The following is a 27,113-nucleotide window of genomic DNA, read 5'->3' on the forward strand; positions in this document are numbered from 1 at the left end:
TAACTATCTTCCGAAGGCTACTGAAAACAGACCTATTCAAAAAGCCATACCACAAACAACCATCTTAAATATGACATAATAAGACTATAAACGAACCAGATACTACTGAAATCTTAATTAATCATACCTGATTGATTAACATCTTAGCTATTAGTAAACAAGAACTATCACTTCAATCCTTATATCGAATATGGTCTCTCCATTGTCGATGACCTAATGTATGTTATAATTCAATTATCACTCAGGAACCTTCATGTAATACCATAATGTATTCCTCTTTATCATGTATGTATGCACATGGTATATATATATATATATATACACCATGAACTGTTCCATGTATATTATGTTCCATCTATATTACCATATAGGTATGCACCTTAACGTAATACCATATGTTATACTGTTACCCGGAAATGGCGACCGCCATTACGGCAAATGTAAGCCACATTGAGCCTGCAAATTGGTGGGAAAATGTGGGACTCAAATGCTACAAATAAATAAAATAAATAAATGTTCTTATGTGGCAGCATCCTATAGACTCACTCACAGATGCAATAACGCTGTAATAGGATGCAGTTACTATTAAGGTGTTAAAACTTAAATATTTGTATGTTATGCCTCTTTCTTCTACTGGTTGCAATGGTGACATTTAGAAATGGGAATCAAGTACAAAACTGAACCCAGTCCTCAGCTATGTGGAAGTGTGTTGCAGGGGGCTCTAAAAATTGTACTGACCCTACTTTGTTCTTATCCCAGCATCACTGCATCTCTCTGTACTTCTGGTGTTGGATGGAAGGTGGAGGAAGGGGCAGGGGAGAGGGAGGGTGTATTTTTAAGTCTACCCTAGGCATAATTTGGATGGTTACAGCTCTGGGGAGAGCAAAGCGGTAAGAGAGGAGTGAGCAAAGGAGGTGAGGATAGAGCAAGAGCAGGCAAGGAAGGTGAGAAGATGGGAGAGAAGATGCTTTACAGAGAGTGAGAGGTGCTGAGGATGGAGCATATATCCAGAGTAGTGAAGAAGGGGAGGGAGCAAATGCCCAAGGGAGGAAACACAGGGAGAAAGGAGAATGGAAATCCAAGAGATTTGCACAGGAGGGAGAGAGAAGAAAATAGATACTTGGTAGAAGGAGGGACAGAGAAAGAAAGTGGGGGGGGGGGGGGGGTTGAGGGAAGGAAGGAGGGGAATATGGGGATTTCCCTAGCTGTGGGAGTGTTCTACTGAGATGGATGTCATAGGAGGAAAACAGTTTGTGTTGTTCTTACCCTGGAATTAATCTAGCAGCTGCAGAAATAGTGCACACGGTCCATTTCAGTCCCTGGTGCAACTTCTGATGCTGTTGGATACATTCCAGGAATGGTGAGAAGAGAGAGTGAGGAGAATGCAGCAATTCCTCCCCCCCCCCCACCCCCCCCCACCCCCACCCATGTCTGTGCCTTCTGTTGTGGCCTGCCAGGAGCTCTCTCTCTGTTAGTCCAATGCTCTGGATGGCCTGATTTTAGAGAGGGAGAGAGAGAGGTAGAGGCAAGGAGAGGTAGGCTGAAGGAGGGGTGAAAGGGAATCTTAGCTAGGGAAAGAGTGAAGGAAGAAATGTGACTTAGGGATAGAGAAAAGGGAAAAGAGGGAAAAAAAGGAAACTGAAGGAGGAGTCTTTGGGTGCTAGGTAGAAGAAATGGGAGAATAATGAGGCAGTTAGAGGGAAGAAAGGAATGAAAAAATGGAAAGGAGAGAAATAATAAAAAAAATAGTAATGGAAGAAAGACACCAAAAAGGCAGAAGGAGGGTAGGGAAAGATGGAAAGAAAAACCAGATTCACTGTTCATGAGGCTTTTAAGTGAAAAAGTTTGCATGTATTGAAGAGAGCCGTTATTTCTGAACACGCTAACTTCTAGTGCTATAAACTCGCAAGCCACGTTGCAATCTAGCTGATGTTTTGCTTTCAGGTAGTCTAAATAGGCTCTGTAACCAATATATATATATTTTTAAGTATTGAGAGGCAATTAACATTACATGTTTATTAAAAATTTTGATATACTGCCCTTAGCAAATCACAGCAAAGCAGCTTAAAATTATGCAGTAGATAAATAAAACTTAGGCCCAGCTGCACAAAACTTACTAAGCCAGTAGCATGCTTTTTTTTTTTTTTACTGTTCTAGCCGGTTTAACGAGCACAGAGTTCAACGAGATATCCACAAAAGGGTCCTGTGGGCTCTTTTCCTATCACTGTAGCAGCCAACGAAAATTGTATGCAAAGTTATTTTAATTAACTGATTACTATTCTTATGTGCATCCCGAATGATGCACAGCCATTTTCCGAGCAATGCAAAGAAAGGACTCCCTACCTTTAGAATTAAATTTGTACAGGTGATCAGGAGCTGTCGTCGTATGACCGCTGTTTCTTGGCAGTGTGTAGTCAACAGGAGGATCCGAGGGTGAGTGTAGAACTACCACAGTTCAGAGGCCCCTGCTCATACGTGGAAGGAGCCCGTCTACAGCATGATAGGCTTTGGGTAGTAGCAGGTCAGGTTTTTCTAGGCGGGCACAGGCACTGGCTCGGTTTTCTCAGCTGCTGCAGCCCCAGCTCCTTGCTGCCGGGCTGAAGAGCACAATAGGGAGGATTAACAGCACCTGCTTGGTCTTCTCGGTGCAGATCTGTGCCATGAAAAGTACTTATGCCGTTGAAAAGTTTGAAAAAAAAACCTATACACGGCTTTCATACATGCAGCTTGTGGATTTATTTTTACTGGCTAGAAACAGATGCAAATATATGTGTAGACATTGGACATACTGTCCCTCTTTAGGCTGGATTTTCAAGTGGAAACCCCATATAGGGGTTTCCTTTCAATCTATTTGCGGTCAGGATGTGCACGGGCAAGAAAAATTCAGTTGTCTTTTTTTTTTTTCATGGATTGTTCCTGATTTTGGTTGTCCTTGATTAGTTTCATACATTCATTTTAATAGAGAATTTTTAGTACATGCCGTCCCAGCCACTCCTCAACTCTGCCCATTCTGGAACTTTGGAAGGCTGAGTGCTTTGAAAATATGCCTCATACTGAGCCTCATACTGAGCCAAATCAACACCAGTTTTGGCCTCTTCTTAAGTCCCACTTCTTCCTTCAGGCCTAGGTCATTCCCTTTCTCTCTTCCGTATGATCCTTAATTGCTGCCTGCCCTGGTACTGGTCCTCTGACCATCCTTCATCTCCTGCCTCTCTACTCTGCTATCCCTGTTATTCTTGGAGTTGTAGTTCTTTTCTGCTTCTCTGAATTTGTATTTTTGTGCACCGCTTTGATTGTTTGTGAAGAGCGGTATATCAAGTGTTCAATAAACTTTATATACCATACTATTTTGCAGTAAACTAATCTAAAAGCTGGTGAAAGTGAATAAGACCTTGCCTAGCCCATCGAGTGAAAAGTCCCCCACCCTGCTCACCTAAAAAGGAAGGGTCAAATTGATGCCTTAGCTTTGTGCCCGAATTTTGTTTTCACTAAGCACCAAATATTCAAAAGGTGTTATGATTGGAAATCAAGGGAATGTATTTTTTATTTAAGTCTGAGATCCACAGTAAATGCTTTAAGTTAAAGTTTGAAAAACACTGTTGTTCCAGCCTCACTGGAATCTTATTAGGATATGCCTCCCAATCTAGCAAATGTGTCAGCTCAGCCACCCAATAATACCAGATATTACTAAGGACTGCCCAACCCCCCCCCCCCCCCCCCCCCCCCCCCCGAATTTGTTGGTTGCCACAAAAGGCTTTTTGAAAGTCATGGGAACTTATTTCCCACCAAATAAAGAGCAAAATGTCCCATTGGAGGCTAACAAGACGAGGGTGCAGAAAAGTTTGAAATAGAAAAAGGAGGTATGGGAGGACATTCATCTTTATAACAAATATGCAACCCCATCATGGTAACCATCCCCCCTTTTCATCTAAACAGATCCATCTTTAGCTTGTTCAGTAAAGGAGTATGATTATGTCTGTAATGCAGACTAAGATCCTTGGTTAATTGTATACCCAAATATTGAAAGCTCCCCTTGGCCCATTTAAAAGGAAAAGATTGTCACAATCTACCCTCCTTAATGTTAGACTGTTAGACCCACCAATTCAGATTTATCTTTAAACCTAGCTAGGGACCCGGAGATTGAAAGCTCCTTCAAAATATTTGACAAAGCTGTAAGGGGCGACTAATATACAGTAAAATGTCATCTGTAAAAAGGGAAATCTTATGCTCTTACCCTTCAGCTGAGATTGCCACTATATCCAGATTTGGGTTTCTGCCAGGTACTTAGGTGTACCCACTTAACACCAGCCATTAACCTGGCTTAAGTGATCATGCCTAATTTTTGGCACACCAAAACAGTTTTACACCAGTATTCTATAACATCTTAGGCACATCTAAGTGCTGTTATAGAATTGGCACCAATCTCACCCCATCGTGGCACTTAATTTTTTTTTTGGGGGGGGGGGGGGCAGGAGAATAACTTCTTTAGAAACACACAGGCAGAACAGACAGCAAAGGTGATCCAGGGAATGAGGAACAGACTAGAGTTCACCAGAACTGATTTCATTAAGGAGGGACCCAACTTGGCCAAGTTTCGGCTTTGCCTTCGTCAGGGGTCACCAGACTCCTTTAAAACAAATGCTGAAAGGTTCAGCAAAAAGACACATCTTCAGTAGAGTGTTGCGAGCATCACCTTCTTGTTGCATCTGTTCATCAGCATTTGTTTTGACGGAATCTGCCCTGACAAAGGCAAAGCCGAAACTTGGCCAAGTTGGGTCCCTCTTCAATAAAATCTGATTTGGTGAACACTCGCCTGTTCCTCATTCCCTGGATCACCTTTGCTATCTGTGCTGCTTAATTTGAGATGCCAAGTTATAGAATTACCTTCTTTATGTTAAGGCCAGAGGCATTGGTCTCCAGTAGATTTCTTCCTTTATTCTCTGACATGTCTACTCAGGCTGTCTTTCGTCCATGCATTGCAAAATATGTATGATTGTTCTGTTGCCACTTAGCAGCTTTCTTCACCAAAAAAAGAAGAACAGGTCACAGCATTTGGTATTAGGTATGGCAGCCTGGGAACGTTTAACTCTGGTGCTTACAGTTAGCATTTTTTGAAGTGAAGAAATGGATTTTAACTTAGGTACTGATACCTTCATAAGACTAAGATGATAAAAGAAATTGATTTAGCACGTTTATGTAATGACGTCTAACTGGTGGAACTACACGCTGCATAGAACTTTATTACCATGCTTAGAACTTGGAAATTCTAATATGACATAACCAAGTCATAGTTTGTCCAAAAAAATCATCTACTGCAGCTTGTTACTTGTATCTTTTAATTTCATGAATCAACAGGTGAGGTCAGTGTTCTTAACACATGTTTTCCCCTCTCTTACAGAGTGGTCTTTCAGCAGCTCCTGCACGTGCAGTGTCAGCAGTGAAGAGCATCAACTTACCAGAAATTCCACGCAACATTAATATTGGGGATATCAACATTAAAGTTCCCAACCTGTCACAGTTTGTATGAGCGCTGGGTGGAAACTGACCAAAAAGATGCTCGTGATACACTCCTGGAGCGTGGAACTTCATATCTATAAAAAGACATTTCTCCAAGCCAGTCCTGCAGGCTTCTGTTTGGGCTGAACTGGGCTTTTAGCTGGCGTGTCGGAACAGATGTCAGCCAAGATAGGATAGTGTTACATCAGTGTAGACTCTATAGTGACTATTTATATTCTTTTGTGTGTGAGTGTAGAGATTTATGATTTGGATTGGACTGGATGTATTTTAATTACTCACCTTTCCAGATCCAAGCTCAAAGTGAGTTACAAAACAGGCACACAACTTATTTTCTTGTCCAAGTGGACTTACAATCTAGGTAGTACCTGAAACGGTGAAAGACAAAGTGAGCTGCCCGAAGTCATAAGGAATATCAGTGGGAGAAGAGGAATTTGAACCCTGGTTCTCAGCTTCTTGCTCTAACCACAAGGCTGCTACTCCCCAGTGCATCCACTGTGCCATCCTCTTTATAATGTTTATTATTATGACCAATCATTGTGCATGTTGTGTGTGCTTTAATGATGCAATGGATTCAGAATCTAGGACAATGATTTGCAGCCTAATTGGCCTGATTTTCTGGATATCTGTAATGAAAATGCACTATAGACTTGGTATATGCAAATCTATCTCATGCATATTCATTGCGACGATCAGAAAACTAGACCAGCTATGTGCATCTGGAGTACTGGGCTGAGAAATACAAATGTAGAGTTTAATTCTCTTTGCACTATAATAGAGAACCAGCCTCATGTATACATTACAGGAGCAATTTTCATTCTCCCTGTTGAAAATACCTGTAGACCTACACGCTCATTTTTAAAAGGAAAATCCTCATGTAGTTTCCCTTTGAAAATCTGCCTTACACATCATGAACTAGATTCAGTAAATGGCACCCAAACTGCCCCCAAAAATCTGCACGGAGTGCTATTCTATAAATGACGCTTCGCGTTGCGTGCCATTTATAGACTAGCGCTTAGAGCCAATTTCCACGCCAAACTTTGGGCATGAGGGTTTACACCGATTGAAATCTGATGGAAATCTTGTAGCGTAAGTTAGGCGCAAATCCCCCGTATTCAGTAATACTGCATTCATCTTTAGTGAACGCCCTGACCCACCCATAGCCACACCCCCTTTTGAGTTGTGCGCTAAAAGATTTACATACGGATCTTTATAGAATAGCGCTTAGCAAGATGTGTGTACAAATCCAGATTGTTGCCAATTAACACCAATAATTGATTATTAGCACTAATTAGTTTATCAATTTAGTTGTGTAGAATAGCGTGTAATTTTGTGCATCTAAATTTGCACGCCAATTATAGAATCTGGGGGCGTGTGTACTTTCCATCCTGTGACCTAACACATTCATACTTCATTTGCACTAGAAGGGGGGGGGGAGCAATTTTTAAAAGAACTTTTTATGCATTAAAAAACTTTATGCATTGAAAAAGCCTATCATCTCTGTGTACAATTTTGAAAATTATCTTCTGTATATATGGATGAGATTGTGAGGTTAAATTTCAGCTGAGAAATGTACTTCAAAGTATTTTTGCCCCGTAATATTCTCAGAGACCCTACAGTGTGGATCACTTTTTAGCAGGATCCCACATTACAAAGGCAAACTGTTTCTCTTTTGTAGACCTAGGTTGCTGACCTGATTTGCTTTGGGAGAGTTGTGTTGAATTACTAGTTTTCACTTTCCTGATACTTTTGTTTTCTCAAATGTTACTTTCCTGTTTGATGGCCTTTAAAGCGTATATGATAAAATGTGTGACCGGTCAGTTGCCTCAAACAGTTCTGATGTGTGGATGGTGAGGACTCCTATCCTTTTTAAATGTGTTCCGAACAAGGATTGCTCGACATGTCACATGCTGCCTTTGTTAGGTATTTTCAATCAGTCCAAAATACTATGTTTATGGGTATTTATTAAATTTGTCATCATTTGCTCATTTCTTATCTGAAGAAAAGGTTATTGCCTTTGAAAGCTAATCAAAAAATGTATTAAAATATTCCAAGAAAAAAGATATCCTTTTTTTTTTTATATCATTAAATTTTGTAAAATTTGTCCTATTTCTGTTCCTGAGCATTCCATTTTACATGTAGTTCTCAATTTGTTTGTCATGTGTTCAGTCACTCACTGAAATGAAATAAACCTGTGCTACCGAAATGTCCAGCTGAATTTTCGCCAAACTTTTATTACGTAGCTTTGAAGCTGACGGATTCTCTTAGCATCTGAACGCAGACTCTAAGGGGTAGATGCTTGAAAGGGCGCCAAAAATATGGGCACTAAACACCAATTCCTTAACAGCAATTGCTGTTATAGAATAGGGCGTAAGTGTCCATGTGCGCACCTCAATTTAGGCATGAGCACTCACGCCATGTCATAGACTGGTGTAAATAGTGGCACTTAAAGTAGACAGTCGTGCGTGTATGTGACAGTGTTCTATGATTTACACATGCAATTGAAAGCCCCGCCCATGCACACGCCCCTTTGTAGTCACATGCTAAAGCATTTAGTAGCTATCCCCTAAACTCTATAAAGGTAGCCCAAATTTGGGTGTGCTGGGCAGATGTGCATTCAAAGTAATTGATTAACAAGCCGCTAACAATTATTGGTATTGGTACCAGTTTGCGTTCACAGAGAGAGTGGTGGATGCTTGGAATGCCCTCCCGTGGGAGGTGGTGATGAAAACGGTAACGGAATTCAAAAATGAGTGGGACAAACAGAAAGGAATCCTGCTCAGAAGGAATGGATCCTCAGAACCTTAGTGGAGATTGGGTAGCAGAGCCGGTGGGGGGAGGCTGGGCTAGTGCTAGGCAGACTTCTACGGTCTGTGCCCTGAAAATGGCTCCGCATGTTTCCCTACTCCTCCCCCTGCTTGGTTGCGATTCGTTCGTTGACTTCTACTATTATAAAACGCACCCTTAATGTTCTGAGGGCAAAGGTTCTGAACTCACAGCACAATGTTAAAGGGTTCGTACGACGTCATGACGTTTCACGCGAGGGCGGGGCACAGAGTCATAGTGGGATGGCTCACCACCATGAACTTACGAACCCTTTATCGTTGTGCTGTGAGTTCAGAACCTTTGTCCTCAGAACGTTGAGGGTGCGTTTTATTATAGTAGATGTACCAGGAAATTCTTTTTATTGAGGCCGGTGTCACCTAATACAATTAGGCAAATTCTGTATCTTTCTGCTACATTTTCTTGGTGATACTTGCATATCTCTGTCTCCATAGTACAGAATAGTCAGTTGGTACTGACACTTCATTTATAGTGCTGTTCTTGTGCTTTTCTCCTTCACCACAATTGTCCACATGTCTTGCACTAGTCTTTAATCTATGGGAATTAGAATGTCCCAGGTAATCAAAACGTTTCCATTCTCCATAATTCTGTCTGGGTTGTGATCCAAATATTTTTCTTGCACATTAATCTTAGTATATACATAGCTTTCTCTGTATACAGTTTTTCTGATGTCTGTTTATCACAGCCAGCAGTGAAATGTGTGACCATTTCCAGTTGAGTATTACACAATCTGCATTTGTCTGTTTTACCAGGCTTATTTTGTACTGTGCTGCTTTGCTACATAGTGCAGTACGTTTTAACATTGTTTGACAGAATACTTCGATGAAGTTCAGAGAAAGCAGGTTCAAGACGAAAGAAAAAAAAAAAAAGCCAACTTCCTTTTTTTTTTTTTTTTGAAAATACAGCTGTCATCTATGAAATGTAGCAATTGAATTTGTGCAAAGTACAACGAAACTATAAACGTCAGCCAGTTATCTGTCCCAGTTTCTAAGCAATCTGTTACCACATTCAGTCATAAAGATGATTTCACGAAGTAGGTTTGACTCCAAGGGGTTATTAGCCTTCTTTGTCTCTTTGGAGAACTTGGCCAGCAATAGAGCTCCGTTGTGCTATGCGCTGTTCAAAAAGGACTTCTGTGGAGCAGTGCTAGATGTGACTCTTTAAATGCTGCTAAGAAAAAATTCTCAGGACGCTGTTGAATAAATTTGCATTGGTTACCTTCTAAAAGCATCTCTACAATTCAAGGGGCCCTTTTACCAAGCTGGGGGGGGGAAAGGACCCTGCGCTAGTGGCGGGGGCCGGTTTTTTTTCTGCAGCTGGTAAAAGCCTGAAAAAAAAAATGGCCGTGTGGTGAGATAACACCGTGTGGCCGTGCGGCGGGAAGCCCTTACTGCCACTCACTGAGGTGGTGATAAGAGCTCCCGCACTAACCCAGCAGTAGCCGGGCAGCCTGCGGCGATGCCTGATTACTGCTGAGTTATCGCCACGCAAGCCATTTCTGGAGGCCATACCTTGCTAAAGATGTAAAAACACTGGAAGCAGTTCAAAGAAAAGCGACAAAAATGGTATGCAGTTTCCCTAGCAAGATGTATGAGGAGTACAGAGTTACTACTACTATTACTACTACTTAACATTTCTAGAGCGCTACTAGGATTACGCAGTGCTGTACAGTTTAGCAAAGAAGGACAGTCCCTGCTCAAAGGAGCTTACAATCTAAAGGATGAAATGTCAAGTTGGGGCAGTGTAGATTTCCTGGATAGAGGTATGGTGGTTGCACAGGAACAGAAATCTTACCCCCCCCCCCCCTGCAAGAATTTAACCTGTCCCCACCCCTCCCCGCAATAATTTAATGGCATATAAAAGAAAATTCCGGTCAGCTCTCTCAGACTCTCTCTGGATTTGAGCCACAGCACTGCAGGCAAGGAAGGAGTGGAAGCTGGAACTTGGAACACTCTGGTGCGCACATGTAAGATTTGTCTCTGATTCACTGGCACTGTGTGCTGAGAAGTCACCACATGCATGCACCAGTAGGTCAGGTGACATCTGATGCCCGTGCCTGTGTCAGAACTGAGGTCTGCACATCAGCCTGGGAGCAAAGAGAGTTAATAGTAACAAAGTAAATGGCAAATAAAGACATGGACAGTCCATCCAGTCTGCCCAATAGTCACACTCATTATCAATTCATGATTAAATCGAGTGTGATATTATATACTTCTTTGGTGATTCTGGGACATAGACCATAGAAGTCTATGCAGCCCTATCCTTATGTTCCAACTGCTGGAGTTGCCATCAAAGCCCACTCCAGTCTATTCGTCTTCTCATTTGTGGGACACAGACCGTAGAAGTCTATCCACCACTGTCCTCATGTTCCAGCCACTGAAGTTGCTGTCTAAGGCCTTTCCAGCCCATTCTAAACCAGATTGCCATATATGAGACACATACCATACAAGTCTGCGCGTTATCAGCTCTAGTTCATCACAGCCAGAGTCGCCATCTAAGCGTCACTTGACACATCCACACATGCAGCCATGTAAGGTTAGTTTTTTTTTATAACTTCTATTTTCTAGTTAGAGATCCTCTGTGTTCATCCCATTCCTTTTTTTTTTTTTTAATCTTTTTATTGTCAACAAAGCCAATTCATATTCTTAGCAGGCTATAAAGTATGGAACATTAACATAGCATCATCATAAACTTTAACATCATCAGACATTATCACAGACCTGAACTCGATGCTTTACCTGTCTTTTAGCTGATAAGAAAATAAAGAAAGAAAACCAAAGATCCCCCCACTTTCCCTGCTCATTTACCCCTCCCTCCCTGTGTCCGGTAATTATACAATAGAAGCAGAAGTGGTGGCCGAAGGCGCAGCAGGTAATCGCTCCAAACACCGTTTCCATAAGCCACTATATTCTCAGGAGGACCTTAGGGTCAAAGTGGCACTCCTCTGGCCCTCCCGATCCGCCATCTGGCACATATGGCCATACCATTGTTCTATGGGTGGGGCAAGTTGGCTCGTCCAGTTCTGCAGGATTACCTTTCTGGCCAAGAGCAACACCAGCAAAACATATTTACACTGGTTTCTGTTAAGACCCTGACCCTGCAACTGCAACTCAATATCAGAGCCCATCAGCAGAGTCCCATAAGACCATTCATAGGAGCCTGCCAAAGCATCCTCCAAAACAGTCAAAACTTTGGGCCAGTAATCCCTGAGCGTGACACATTCAAGAAATTGATGAACTAATGACCCTAATGACCCTCGCCCCACACGACACCTATCACATACATCCATCTTCCACAGGCCCATGGATTTACCCCTACTTTTAGTGATGTAAGCATTATGTAGTATTTTAAACTGGATCTCATGAAGGCCCACATAGGGCGTGAACCAAAAAGCTAGGCCAAAGCACCGGGATAACTCATGATCAGAGACCTCCACCCCCAAGTGTGCACATCACTCCATCGCCTGTGCTCCCTCCCCATTCTCTACCAGAGGGAAAGCGAGTTCTGGGTGGCAGGCACCTGCAAAAACATGTCTAAAGCCATGAAAGAAGCAAGGCCATAATCTCGCCCCTTCAGAGAGGCTAGATAATGTCTAAGTTGTAGAAAAGAATAAAAGTATCTTTGTGGTATGTTCCAGGCAGCCTGACATTGCGAAAAGGTAGGGCACTGTCCCTGTCTCAGTTCCACCACTTGCCCCATATACCTGCAGTCCCCTTTCAACCAACACCTAAAAGGAGACCCAGGCTGGCTAGCAGCAAAGTCGGGGTACCGCAAGATCTCCAAAAATGGAGATGCTCCTTTCGCTCCCCCTATTCTGGTTCTCCACCAATCCCATGCCTTCTTCAATGGGCGCGTGAGGGGAGAAACATAAGCTTTCTTGTTTCTGCAATGGAAAGCATTAAACACAGAAATAGATATGTCCGTGCTCTCCCTCAGGTGTGAATTTAAATTGTCCTATGTGAAGCTCATGTACCCACCTCAAGACCGCTGCCACATTGTACAGGCGAAGGTCAGGTAGACCCCCCCTCTACTGCAATCCCGAATAACTTTGTTGTAGCCTATCCTTGCTCTGCGCGCCCCCCACACAAAGGAAGATATTGTCCCCCAATAAACTAGATCATCCCTATGAAGGACCCACAGGGGCATCATCTGTCCTGCACATTTTTCTTATACATAATACTCACTTCTGGGTGGAGATAAATCCCTAAATATTTCAAGGGCCCCATAGACCAAGCAAAGGGAAAGTCAGACCAGTGTTTGCAACCACAATTTATCGAACGCGCCATGGCTTCTGACTTTTCAAAATAAATTTTGAGCCTCGAGAAATTGCCAAACCGTTGTATTAAATTCACCAAGACGGGAATCCCCCGGGACGCCTGTTCCAAAAAAATCAGCATAGCATCTGCAAAAAGATTGATTTTATATTCTTGTGACCCCACCCAAATGCCCTCTAGCTCTGTTGCTTGGCGAATCTTGCAGGCCAGCGGTTCCAGCGCAAGGACAAATAACATAGGAGAAAGGGGACACCCCCTTTTTGAATTCTGGCATCATTTGTGTCTCTACCACCTCCTTAATGGAAGACTTTCCACATTTGCACTGTTAAAGCAAAGAGGAGGAGACAGCACTCAAAGAACTTGGTATTCGGTGGATGAGAGGCTGGTGCAGGTGCAGTTTACACTTCTACCGGAACCCCTTAAGAATTGTTACTATCCCCACAGGAACCCCCTAGAACTGCTTCCTTCCCTGCGGGAACCCTGTAAACCCCATTCCCATGCAAGTCTCTAATGAGGAGAAACTTGATGACTTGAGTATGTATACCCTGGAGGAAAGGAGAACCAGGGGTGAAATGATACAGATGTTCAAATATTTGAAAGGTATTAATCTGCAAACAAACCTCTTCCAGAAACGGTAAGGTGGTAGAACTATAGGACATGAATTGAGATTGGAGGGGGGCCAACTCAGGAATAATGGCAGGAAGTATTTTTTCACTGAGAGAGTGGTGGATACTTGGAATGTTCTTCCGCGGCAGGTGGTGATGAAAACCGTACCAGAATTCAAAAATGTGTGGGATAAACACACAGGAATCCTGTTTAGAAGGAATCAATCCAAAGAAGCTTAGTGGAAACCTGGTGGCAACACTGGTAATTGGGAAGCAAAGCCAGCATTAGACAGTCTTCTACGGTCTGTGCCCTGATCGTGTCCTGGATGGGATGGACTGGAGCTTTTCAAAGGCTTTGATGACATCTTCAGAAGTTTTAGAACAAGGACAGTTCCGGGCAGACCTCTACTGTCTATGCCCTGAAAATGGAATGAACAAATCAACATCAGGTATACACATGTATCACCTCATACTACTACTACTACTACTATTTAGCATTTCTATAGCGCTACAAGGCATACACAGCGCTGCACAAACATAGAAGAAAGACAGTCCCTGCTCAAAGAGCTTACAATCTAATAGACAAAAAATAAATAAAGTAAGCAAATCAAATCAATTAATGTGAACGGGAAGGAAGAGAGGAGGGTAGGTGGAGGCGAGTGGTTACAAGTGGTTACGAGTCAAAAGCAATGTTAAAGAGGTGGGCTTTCAGTCTAGATTTAAAGGTGGCCAAGGATGGGGCAAGACGTAGGGGCTCAGGAAGTTTATTCCAGGCGTAGGGTGCAGCGAGACAGAAGGCGCGAAGTCTGGAGTTGGCAGTAGTGGAGAAGGGAACAGATAAGAAGGATTTATCCATGGAGCGGAGTGCACGGGAAGGGGTGTAGGGAAGGACGAGTGTGGAGAGATACTGGGGAGCAGCAGAGTGAGTACATTTATAGGTTAGTAGAAGAAGTTTGAACAGGATGCGAAAACGGATAGGGAGCCAGTGAAGGGTCTTGAGGAGAGGGGTAGTATGAGTAAAGCGACCCTGGCGGAAGATGAGACGGGCAGCAGAGTTTTGAACCGACTGGAGAGGGGAGAGGTGACTAAGTGGGAGGCCAGCAAGAAGCAGATTGCAGTAGTCTAAACGAGAGGTGACAAGGGTGTGGATGAGGGTTTTGGTAGAGTGCTCGGAAAGAAAGGGGCGGATTTTACGGATGTTGTAAAGAAAGAAACGACAGGTCTTGGCGGTCTGCTGGATATGAGCAGAGAAGGAGAGAGAAGAGTCAAAGATGACCCCAAGGTTTCGAGCTGAGGGGACAGGGAGAATGAGAGAGCCATCAACAGAAATAGAAAACGGGGGGAGCGTGGAGGTGGGTTTGGGGGGGAAAATGAGAAGCTCGGTTTTGGTCATGAGTTTATCTACTCAGGCAAACTAGATGGACCATACAGGTCTTTATCTACCATCATCTACTATGTTACTATGTTAAATCATAGAAAGATTTTTCTCTACATTTTATAATTAAGTTGTTGAATCTGTTGCTGGAGGATGTGATCAAGGCAATTAACAGGGTTGAAGAGAGGTGTGGATAAGATCCTGGAGGAAAAGTCCATAAAAAATGATTAGCCAGATAGACATGGAAGAACCATTGCTCATCCTTGGAAATTTGCTCGAGAGAAAGATTTATTTTTTGGGATCTGCTGAGTATTTGTAACCTGATGCAATGGACCTTGTGCTGTGATAGTTACACATCTCTGTCAAAGTAGATCATCAGATCTCAGAACAAAGGAACTGGGGGGAGAGGAGGATTGGGGACTGTTGATTGGAAGACAATCTCGTACATGAAGTACCCCAAAGAATGCCATAGAAAAAGTGCATAGGAAAGGGTATATCTCAGCATATTTCTTGCAAGGATATTTAACATTTGATACAAGCAGGCAAACATTATGAGCTGCCTTTCGTCAGCTCGGCATCCAATCAAGGGAAACCATTCCATCAACATTTTTTTTATCGGTGTTATTGGTAGGGGTGTTGGAGCCTTAGACATTCCCTCCCTTTTGCATTGGAAGATAAATTGAACCATAGAGATGCTCTGAATTGCCACAAGGATCCTATGGTTATTCTGCTTGGTGACTGATAATCTATGGGTGCCCTCATATTGCTCATCCTAGTCTTCCATGATAGTTGAGTATGAGAAGTTACGTATCTGAGAGCCAAATTGCCAAACTGATTTTCAGCATGGGACTATCTTGTTATATCAGCATATAGGACCAGAGACCTGACAGAGGTCCACAATCCTTTTGAGAGGTAGCATCTGTACACACGAGCTGTACTCCTGTCTTTTTATACTCTGAAGAACTTGCCTTGAGCCAGAGAAAAGCAAGAAGAAGTTCTTATCCAATTTATTGGCACATATCACCCAATGGTATGCTGGAAGAGGCTTGTGGAATCCTCTTCTTAAATTATTAAAAATACCTTCTCATTGATTGGAAGAGAGATAGGGAGAGCCCCTTGAGAAGAAATTGGCAAAACATCATTGACTTCCTTATTTCAAGCTTTATAGTACCCTCTTGGAACATTATCATCAGGGCTTTTTTTGAGGGGGTACTTGGGGGTACTGAGTACCGGCACCTTTTCCATTGTCTGCTAAAATTGACCCATGGTCCACAAGTTTGAAAGAAAAAGCTCAGGCTCTACACAGCAATTCTGCCTTGTCATAGGTTCTGTGACTGGTTGCAGGGGGGCTGGCTATTGTGGGGTGGGTCCCTCAGTGATCACCCCACCTCTGAAGGGTGGCCTATCATTTGAGTACCGGTACCTTTTTTGCTAGTACAGACACACCGATTATCATGATGTACGTGTAGCCATCAAACTAAGATACAATGGCATGAATAGTCCTAAAATGTTATATTTTATCTACACTTTATACAGACAATGCAAAATAAATGAATACATTGCAGTCTTTAAAGATTGTCTAATATGTTTTTGCCATGTATCCCTGATATTTTAGTAGTGCATTCGAGAAAGAGATGAGGAATATTTATTTTAATTTTACCTTGGTATGAAGGAGTTAGCAAACATTTCTTTGTTTAACTTGTTTTAGTCTTACAGAGGTTTTCCGACAGGAGAATGTGTCGACTGAAATATGTTCCTAAATCAGAAAGATAAATCCTGTATGCAAACAGGATTATAAGAAAAAGGTTCCAGGCACCCTATCCTAATTTTAGTGTCACTTCTCTGCCTTATAAGGTGCTCTTTCAGTGCACTGTCTTTCAAGAAACTCTTGTAGTTTGGCTTCAAATGGTTGAACAGGCATTCATAGTGAAGCAAGGGAAGATGGAGAGTAAAAATCAGAAGGTTAATTTACCAAAAATGAGAATGGGGAAAGAAAGAAATATGCTACCTCAGCACATGTGTTGAAACAGAGTGCAGCTATTAATTAAGCTTATGAGTTTGGCTATGAAGGAGCAGAGGCAAACACCTGCTGGAAAAAGTATGTTGTTAATTGAGATGTGTCATGTTTGAGCTCTTCCTTGGTCATGCTGTGACATGAGTTAGTGCTGGGCTCTTATATAATGCATGTATTTTTATCTTTAGCACTTTCTGTAAGTCTTTGTTTTTCTCCCCCTCCGTCCAGAGTCATTCACAAAGATATCATGCATGACCTTCAGTATGCTTCCTATCAACCCTGTACAAAGAGTTACATGAGTGGCACGGCCAAACAGGGTGCAGATATGGAGGGGTGCAAAAATTGTTCTTAGCTAACCATCTCCTCTCATTGGCGGTGGTGGTGGTTCTACTAGGTGAGTCTCAAAGGGTGCAACTATAGTTCTGTATGGTCCTGTTCTCTATGGCTGAAAAAGTAAGCTTACTGACTATTTCCAAAGTTTCTTTGCATGCTAGGTTTCTTCATCCAACGTGTAATTAAACTCTGGAATTCATTGCCGGAGAACATGGTGAAGGCGGTTAGCTTGACAGAGTTTAAAAGGGGGTTAGACGGTTTCCTAAAGGACAAGTCCATAAGCCGCTACTAAATGGATTTAGGAAAAATCCACAATTCCGGGAATAACATGTATAGAATGTTTGTACGTTTGGGAAGCTTGCCAGGTGCCCTTGGCCTGGATTGGCCGCTGTCGTTGACAGGATGCTGGGCTCGATAGACCCTTGGTCTTTTCCCAGTGAGGCATTACTTATGTACTTATGTACTTATATATGCTACTTTATCACTACAAGGTGTTGCCTTAGGAAACAGTAGTCCCCCTCTCCCCTCCATTCTATAATAGGTTGCCTAAATCTTTGCCGTTTGCATGCTTAAATTTATAGAATAGTGCCATTCAGATGGATAAGTTTACACAGCTGCATAAATGGCAATAGCCTGAGTGGCATTCTGTAATTATGCACTAAAATGGCTTACTGTGTAATTGCAAGGGGCATGGGTGTGGCCAGCATTTAGAAAATACTGCAAGTTATGTATGTAAATGCTGCATTCAGGTGCACTTATTTTTTTTATAAGCAATTTGTGTTTTGCTCACACTTTTTTCAGTAGTAGATCAAGGTGAGTTACTTTTAGGAATTTCTTCCTTGGGCTCACAGTCTAAGTTTATTCTTGAGACAATAGCAGGTTAAACATCTTGCCCAACATCACAAGGAGCAACAGTGGGATTTGAACCAGACACCCCTGGCTGTCAAACCCAGTACTCTAACCAATAGGCTACTCCTCCAGCTGCAGCAAAACTAATCATTTGAGACAAGTTGTGCAATAGCTAAGTTCTATGTTATACAAGAGGGGCGGTCCATTCTCAAGAGAGACCATTTTACTGTGCTGCATAAGAGAAATATTACCTCAGTTCCACCTAGCAATACTACAGTTCATACATTTAGTGCAAAAGCAGCACTGGGTTGTGCAAAAATTTTCATTTATAAAACGCAACTTAAGCAGAGAGGTGTGGTAGCCGTGTTAGTCCACTCTTAAAGGTTATCAATAGAAATCAAACAAAATAAAACATGGAAAAGAAAATAAGATGATACCCAGAGCTCGAGAAACTGAGGAAAATCATAAGAGACCTACAGCCACTACTCCAGGAAGATGAATTACTGAAAGAGATATTCCCATCCCCACCAGTGCTGGCCTTCCGACAGCCACCCAACTTAAAACGCAAGCTGATCAGAAGTAAACTTCCAACACAGATGGAAAAAGAAAAGGGCACGTTTCCCTGTAACACAGCCAGCTGCAAACTATGCCAAAACATTTCACAAGACCCCACAGTCATTCACAAGGGAAAAATATTCAACATAAAGGACTATTTTACATGCTCATCTTCCAATGTGGTATATATCATTCAGTGTAAAAAATGTAACGAAGGATGCTATATTGGAGAAACAGGCCAGATGCTTAAGACAAGATTCAATCTGCACAGACATCACATGAAGAACGCTGGTGCCAGTCAGACCCCCACCCCTGTGGGCCAGCACTTTACAAGACCAGAACACTGCACCAGTGATTTCACAGTAAGAACACTGAAAGGTAATTTTAAAACAATACAGGAACGTAAGACCTTTGAAATAAGAATGATTGAATATTTTGACACCCAACAAACAGGACTTAATAAGGATCTGGGTTTTCTAACCCATTATAAACCATGAAGCTGTATTTCTCTGTTTATTTCTCTGTTTATTACCCTCCTCTCACCTACCAACACACATCCTGTTAGAATATCAATGAAATGCTTTGATGTCCCCATGCATACCCCCACCCTCCCACTCTGTCAGACTGTCAAAGTAATGCTTTGATGTTTCTCTTATATATACTATCTGCTACCACATTTGCTTATTTCCGATTTGACGAAGAAGGGCAACCTTCGAAAGCTAATCAAGAAATATATTACGTTATGTCCAATAAAAAAGGTATCATCTTATTTTCTTTTCCATGTTTTATTTTGTTTGATTTCTATTAAAACATAACTGAAACTATGCTAGCTACCCTTTCCTGTGAAGTAAGCTGTCTCATAGGCACTTTAAAATTTAGTTCAAAATGACATCACTGAGGCTAATGATTCTTCTGAGTAGGTTTTGCCAATTGAGATTCAGAAATATACAAGACATGTTCATCTGAATTAAGGGAAGCAAACAAGGCAGTGGTAGTGGATAGATATCTACTCCCTGCTGTGGAAGGTTTTTACTAACTGTGGGCAATAGCCCACCCAGTTTGGGTTCAGGCCCACCTAGCAGAGGAGGCAGCGGAGCGGAGGGAGCAGACTGAGCTCCGATCCTGCATCTGCCTTCCTCTCTCTCACAGCAGCGCTTCCCAGATCGCAGGATCTACCTCCCTCCGTCTCAGCACTCAGCAGCAGCGGTAGCGATTCATACACGCTGCCTCCTGCTTCTAACCTGGAAGCGTCTCCTCTGCCGCGTCCTGCCACAGCAGAAACAGGAAGTTGTGACAATGGGGGCGGGATGCGGCAGAGGAGACGCTTCTGGGTAGAAGCAGGAGGCAGCGTGCATGAATCGCTACCGCTGCTGCTGAGTGCTGAGACGGAGGGAGGTAGATCCTGCGATCGTGGTGGCGGTAGGCAGCGTCTGGGAAGCGCTGCCGTGAGAGAGAGGGATGCTGATGCAGGAACGGAGCTCAGCCTGCTTCCACTGTAAATTTTTTGGGGGAGAAGAGGGCGGGCAGGTGGAATGGAATGGGAGGGAAGGATGGGGCAAAGGAGAATCGCAGGACATGGATGGGAGGGGAGGGCAGGGGAGAGAGGAGAATCACTGGGTATGGATGGCTAGAGGGAGGGGACAGGGGAGAGAAGAGAATTGCTGTGTATGGATGAATGGAGGGGCAGGGGAGAGAAGAGAATTGCTGGGTATGGATGGATGGAGGAGACAGGGGAGAGAAAAGAATTGCTGGGGATGGATGGAGGGGACAGGGGAGAGAAGAGAATTGCTGGGTATGGATGGATGGAGGGGACAGGGGAGAGAAGAGAATTGCTGGGTATGGATGGATGGAGGGGAGAGGAGAGATGCTGGACATGGGTGGATGGAGGGAGGAAAAAGGAGAGAGGAAGGTTGCTGGACATGGGTGGATGGAGGGGAGGGCAGGGGAGAGGAGGGTTGCTGGACATGGATGGATGGAGGGAAGGGCAGGGGAGAGGAGGGTTGCTGGACATGGATGGAGGAGAGGGAAGGGAGAGAGAAGAAATGCTGGACATGGATGGAGGGGATGGAAGAGTGAGGAAGGAGATGAGATGAGGGAAAAGGAAGAGAGGAGAAAAACTGCACATGGATGAAGAAAATAGGCAGAAGCTGGATCCACTTCTGCGGAGTCTGCGGAGGACCCAGCTTTTACTTACAGATATAGAGCAAGAAATGAAGAAGAAAGGCAGAAAGTAAAGAAATAAATGGAAAGGAAGCCCTGGAAACGGAGTTAACAGGACAGATAGCAGCAGAATCAGATACTGGGCCAGCATGATCAGAAAAACAAAGTCACCAGACAACAAAGGTAGAAAAAATCATTTTATTTTCATTATAGTGTTTGGAATATGTCCACTTTGAGAATCAGGTGCTCAACATTAAACGTTTATATTTATTTACTTATTTATGGCATTTTATCCCACATTAAACATGAATTAGATTGGAACCTGGGATCATTTAATTTTTTTTTTCCTGGAGAGAGTAATGCATTGCTTCCCCCTTCCCACCAGGCTCTCTCCCCGGCTATAGCCAGCTCTGCAATTTTGAGGGGAGGTGCACAGGTGGACGGGGGGGGGGGGGGGGGGGGGGGGGGGGGGGGGGGGGGGGGTTGCAGAGGTGGACCAGGGAGCGAGCCTGTTGTTAAACATTTACCAGCACACCACTGTCCACTGTCTAGTGCCCACCCATCCAACCTGTTGGCCCACACAAAAATTGACTTCTGGCTATGCCACTGGCTAGAACATGCTTGCCACTGGTATCATGGAATCCTGCTACTCTTCTGGGATTCTGCCAGCTTGGGATCTGGATGGCCACTATTAGAAGCAGGATAGATTGTCCTTCGGTCTGATCCAGTGTGACTGTTCTTATGTTCTTAGAAGCATTTGCAGGCTGCCTTTTAATATATTGTATATTGTAATTTGTATTTAAGATGAAATGTAAGACATGGTTTTGAGAGGTGGGCTTTGCTCATTATTACCCCCAACTTTGTTGGAAAGTGTAGTGGATTCAACAGTAAATATTTGACTGCTTTTTATACCACTGTTAGTGCCATCTCTGTTCTTATATTTTTTACATGCTGTTTTTGCTTTGTATTTAATTTTCTTGGGAGCCATTGGTTGCTACATTTTGTTTTATGAAGTGCATTTTATCTAGCAAAAAAGATGCCGGTGCTCAAATGCTAGGCCACCCTTCAGGGGTGATCACTGAAGGACCCACCCCACAGTAGCCAGGGCCCCTGCAACCAGTAACAGAATCTATGACAAGGCAGAATTGGTGTGTAGAGCCTGAGCTCTTCCATTAAAACTTGCAATCCATGGGTCAATTTTAGCAGACAATGAAAAAGGTGCCAGTACTCATTACCCCCAAGTACCGCCTCAAAAAAAGCCCTGGTTTTATGGTACATTAACGCCAGGCACCAACGAAGTTCAGTAGGGCAGTTAAATCAGTCTTAATATTTATCATTTGCAATAGGCAAATGATAGAAAAATCCTCTGAGCTTGCGCTCTCAGGCAGTGAATACGGAGTACATGTTTCCTGGATTCTGGAAGTTCCTTATTATTGAATAGAGAACACAAAGGTATCAAACATTCTGATGCAAACAGCAAATGGAACCTGCAGGCACTGACCTGGATGTTGAAGGAAAGCTGATGCTAGTCAAAGGTAAGGCACATCCCATCGATGTGACCAGATTTTGACAATGTAGTGACTTCCAGAAAGGCCACCAGCTAGCAACACAAAAGAGGTTTATTTCAGGAACAAGAACACAAAATGATAGCAGCTCATCCACCCATACATGGCAACTCTTCTTCCAGCACTGTCTGTGTGGTTTACTCTGTAATCGGAGGAAAAGTCTCAAGCAGATGATGGGACACTCCTTTGTCAATATAAGTTGACTTATTGGGAGACCCATGTACTCATCATAGGCTAAAAAAGTCGCATGTTGAAATTCTGACAGCTAGCCACGGCCCGACTTTGGCCAAGGTTTCGTCCTCCTGCTTCAGGGTCCACGGTCGCCAGCTGGTGCCTGCAAAAAAGTGGATCAATCAAACCACACAGTCCTGTATACATAACCATATTACTTGTCCCCTTAGGAATCTCTTACTTTCTTTTAGTTGGATCCGTGTTTTAACATCCAACCCGATACACAAAATGGCGTGGGTTTATAAGGACTCTGACATCACACGCCATCGTCTAAGCCCCGCCTCATGTCTTGACTGTCATATTAAAGGACCAATCATTGAACCTAAAGTATATTTTTCAGAAGAACTGATTCCATTCAATTCTGATATTTAACCCCCGTGGTTGAGTTGTTTTGAGGCGGAAAGCTAAGTCTCTTTTTTAGTTTATGACATTGAACAGTAACAGAGAGACATTACAATAAAGATAGGAGGTTTTTTTTTAGCCTATGATGAGTACATGGGTCTCCCTAATAGTCAACTTATATTGACAAAGGAGTGTCCCATCATCTGCTTGAGGCTTTTCCTCCGAATACAGAGTAAACCACCCACAGTGATAGAAATCCTATATTTGATTAGTTGTTTGAACGGAAGAGATTTTCTACAACCTTCACTGTGATATTGAACTCTTCTTAAATCACATCAAACTATAGCTCCCAACCTACTACAGTATTACAGGTGTGAAAGTTTACAGAAGAAAATCTGTATAGTTCCATAGTTTGGTGCTACCGTTGATCAGTTTTACACTTATGCTAGCACCCATTTATGTAGAGTTGGGGACAAATCAGCAGGATGGCCATGAACAAGGGTCCATTATGCTTTAGTTTTAGATCCTGCTGATAAGTTATTGACACTGTAAAGAAACAACAGGGTCAATATTCAAAAGCCTTTATCCAGGTAGTAGTTATCCAGATAACTTTGGTCTTCGCCCCTGAGGTGCTCCAAAACTACCTGGGTAGCGGTGATTTTCAGCACTGCTACCGGATAATTATCCGGATTACTTAGGATAGCAAAAAGGTGACCTAAATGTATCTAGATAAGCAATCCAGATAGGGCCAGATTCAGGAAATGGCATCCAAAGTTAGGAGCTGTTAAAATCCACTCTCAGTGCTAATGCTATAAAGGTCACTTAGGGGCTGAAGATCAAAGGTAAATGCAGATGCTAGAGGCCACTAGCACGGGCATTTACCAGTGTGGGATGAAGAGAGGGCCATGGCGTGACAAACAAGGAGCTTGTCAGGGAATACTGCAGAGCTCATTGTAATTATATTTAAATAAGATCTTCGCTATTCCGTCCGTATGATCAGAGCACTGCGCTTTGGTCGTATGGGTGGAATAGTGCTTTAAACCCTACACCAGCTTGGAGCTGGCATTAGGGTTAAAGCTCCTCTCTTTCCCCCCACCCCCCACCCGGTCCAAGCCAGGCAGTCTGAGCTGTCACTGTCAGTCCTGACCCCGGACCCCCTAATGGCTAAGGCCCTGGAGGTCCAGGGGCCCCCCCAGCCAAGCGCAAAAGCCCCTGCCCCCCAGATACCAACATGCTGCCATTTTGGAGATAATGCTGGTATAGGGGGTGGTTTGGAGGACACTAGTCCACTCATTATTTTATATACCTCTATCATGTCTCCCCTCAGCCGTCTCTTCTCCAAGCTGAAAAGCCCTAGCCTCCTTAGTCTTTCTTCATAGGGAAGTCGTCCCATCCCCGCTATCATTTTAGTCGCCCTTCACTGCACCTTTTCCAATTCTACTATATCTTTCTTGAGATGCGGCGACCAGTCGAACTGAGGTGTTCTGAATAAGCTGTAGCTTATTCAACATCTTTGAGGAAAACCCCAAGTATAGCACGTTGCAGTAATCTATGAACAATATTACCAACATCTGAACCGATACAGTAAAGGATTGATGATCAAAAAATGCTCTGATCAGTCTTAGTCGTCACAATTTTAAAAATGTGTTTTGCCACAAACTGTTTATATTTACTTTTTAATATATTTATAAATGATTTAGAGATGGGAGTAACTAGCGAGGTAATTAAATTTGCTGATGACACAAAGTTATTCAAAGTTGTTAAATCGCGACAGGATTGTGAAAAATTACAAGAGGACCTTACAAGACTGGGAGACTGGGCGGCTAAATGGCAGATGACGTTTAATGTGAGCAAGTGCAAGGTGATGCATGTGGGAAAAAAGAACCCAAATTATAGCTACGTCATGCAAGGTTCCACGTTAGGAGTTACGGACCAAGAAAGGGATCTGGGTGTCGTCGTCGATAATACACTGAAACCTTCTGCTCAGTTTGCTGCTGCGGCTAGGAAAGCAAATAGAATGTTGGGTATTATTAGGAAAGGTATGGAGAACAGATGTGAGGATGTTATAATGCCGTTGTATCGCTCCATGGTGCGACCACACCTCAAATATTGTGTTCAATTCTGGTCGCCGCATCTCAAGAAAGATATAGTGGAACTGGAAAAGGTGCAACGAAGGGCGATAAAAATGATAGCGGGGATGGAACGACTTCCCTATGAAGAAAGACTAAGGAGGCTAGGGCTTTTCAGCTTGGAGAAGAGACGGCTGAGGGGAGACATGATAGAGGTATATAAAATAATGAGTGGAGTGGAACAGGTGGATGTGAAGCGTCTGTTCACGCTTTCCAAAAATACTAGGACTAGGGGGCATGCGATGAAACTACAGTGAAGTAAATTTAAAACAAATCGGAGAAAAGTTTTCTTCACCCAACGTATAATTAAACTCTGGAATTCGTTGCCGGAGATAGTGGTGAAGGCGGTTAGCTTAGCAGAGTTTAAAAAGGGGTTGGACGGTTTCCTAAAGGACAAGTCCGTAAACCGCTACTAAATGAACTTGGGAAAAATCCACAATTCCAGGAATAACATGTATAGAATGTTTGTACGTTTGGGAAGCTTGCCAGTTGCCCTTGGCCTGGATTGGCCGCTGTCGTGGACAGGATGCTGGGCTCGATGGACCCTTGGTCTTTTCCCAGTATGGCATTACTTATGTACTTATGTAATGACAGCAATTCATCAGCAAACCAAGGGGATTTCCTACAAGTATAAGCATAGAGATTAAAGGTGCAGCCCTATCCAATATCCTTGCTACAGCAGTATCCCAAAACATTTTTAAAATACAAGGCTCAATTGAGCTTAGAATTATCTCTTTGATTAATTCATACCAAAACTCACCCTTATTAATCCTGCATCTGGAAGATATTACTTTCATCTGTTGAGTGTGTGTTTGTCTAGACATATATAAATATAATAAAAAATTCAACAAATAATGGTTGGACCATGGAACAGCCATACAAGTGGCAGAATCAACAATGGAGGAAGGATATACTGCTAAAAAAATCCAGGGAATGACCTCTCTCATGAGTCGGCCCAATAACAAGAAGGGTCAAATCCCAGGATATTAAAGAGCTTAAATTCTTGAACATTATGATTAGAATTGTCATCCAGATGCAAATTCAGATCACCCACTATAATAAAGCTTGTAAATTGACATTGTAAGAAAGAAATGGTATCAAATAACAAAGATTCAACTTTAGACCAAGGATTTGGAGGGTGATACATCACCGTAACTCCTATAGCATTAGAAGACCTAGTTGAATCATCTGTTAATTTACAGATCAAAAATTCCAGTTTCGGAAGCACACAGGACTTAACTGGATTAACTTAAAAAAAACAACTCTTATAAATAACAGCCAATCCCCCTCCCTGTTTGTTTAATCTACGAACATGCAAGATTTTATAACCTAGTGGACAAAAATGAGGAATAAATGGACTATCCAATTGAGTTAACCAAGTTTGAGTAAAGAACATAAAACCTAAAACCGATGATACAATGAAATCATGCAGTTTACTGATCTAATATTAATATAGCTAAAAGGAAGTGCTGTAAAATCATGTACATTGGATAATACTGGCTTCAATTTAACCAAATTGGCATATAATTTACCAGTATGAGAAACTGAGTTTGAAGTGGATTTCTCCTCCCAGTTGACCCCTAGATTGACTGCCCTGGACTGGATAGCAAGACTCTGATGAGCTCTATACTTATTGCTCATATTTCACATCTCCAAGGAGGGGAAGGACCCATCGGAGAGATACTTGTATAGACTCATCTTCTTACTGAACTGTGACGTTATGATCTTGGACAAAGTACTTATCTCTAAGCTGGAGCATTTTCTTCTTGTCCTGATTAATTGGGATCAAACTGGCTTTGTCAAGGGGGAACAGGGTCCAGACAATGTTAGACATGCTTAATTTAATGAGGCAGAGCTAACGCCTCAGGGGCTCAATCTGTTCATTAGATGCCTCTTTGAAGACTTTTGGCTTTGAGTTTAATTTTCTACGACAGACGTTGAGTCTGTTGAGTCTTAATCAGTTACTGAGGGCTCTGGTTAAGGTTAATGGTTCTGCCTCCTTCCTTTGATAGGGGGATGAGGCAGAGATGTTGTTTGTCCCCTGTCTCATTTGCACTTGTGACAAAACTTCTCTGAGATGAGTGGGCCTGATGGTATTGATCATAGGATTGCCCTTTCTACCCATGCTCATTACTTTATGTTTGTTCAGCACTCTCGTCTACAGCTGCTTTGACAGAAAGATTGAATATCTATTTATTAGGATTTATTTTCTGCTTTTTTTTTTAAATAGAAATTCACTTAAGGTGGGGTACAGCAAAAATAAGTCAAACATAGGCAATCGACAATTACAACAGCAAAAAATATTCAAATAACCATACAAGGT

General features: G+C 42.7%; 1 protein-coding gene across 2 annotated transcripts in view; it reads left to right on the plus strand.

Moving 5' to 3' along the window:
* Positions 1-6,443, plus strand: part of LOC115459869 (AP-3 complex subunit sigma-2) — a 123,937-nt gene extending 117,494 nt beyond the window's left edge. For both annotated transcript variants that reach the window (XM_030189676.1, XM_030189677.1), the window contains exon 6: positions 5,399-6,443. In XM_030189676.1, the coding sequence (XP_030045536.1) occupies positions 5,399-5,527 (129 nt within the window). In that variant the 3' untranslated portion in view covers positions 5,528-6,443. The remainder of the gene's footprint in view (positions 1-5,398) is intronic.
* The last annotated feature ends 20,670 nt before the right edge of the window (positions 6,444-27,113 follow it).

Source organism: Microcaecilia unicolor, chromosome 1 (assembly GCF_901765095.1).
Source record: "Microcaecilia unicolor chromosome 1, aMicUni1.1, whole genome shotgun sequence".
In the NCBI taxonomy this organism is placed as follows: domain Eukaryota; kingdom Metazoa; phylum Chordata; class Amphibia; order Gymnophiona; family Siphonopidae; genus Microcaecilia; species Microcaecilia unicolor.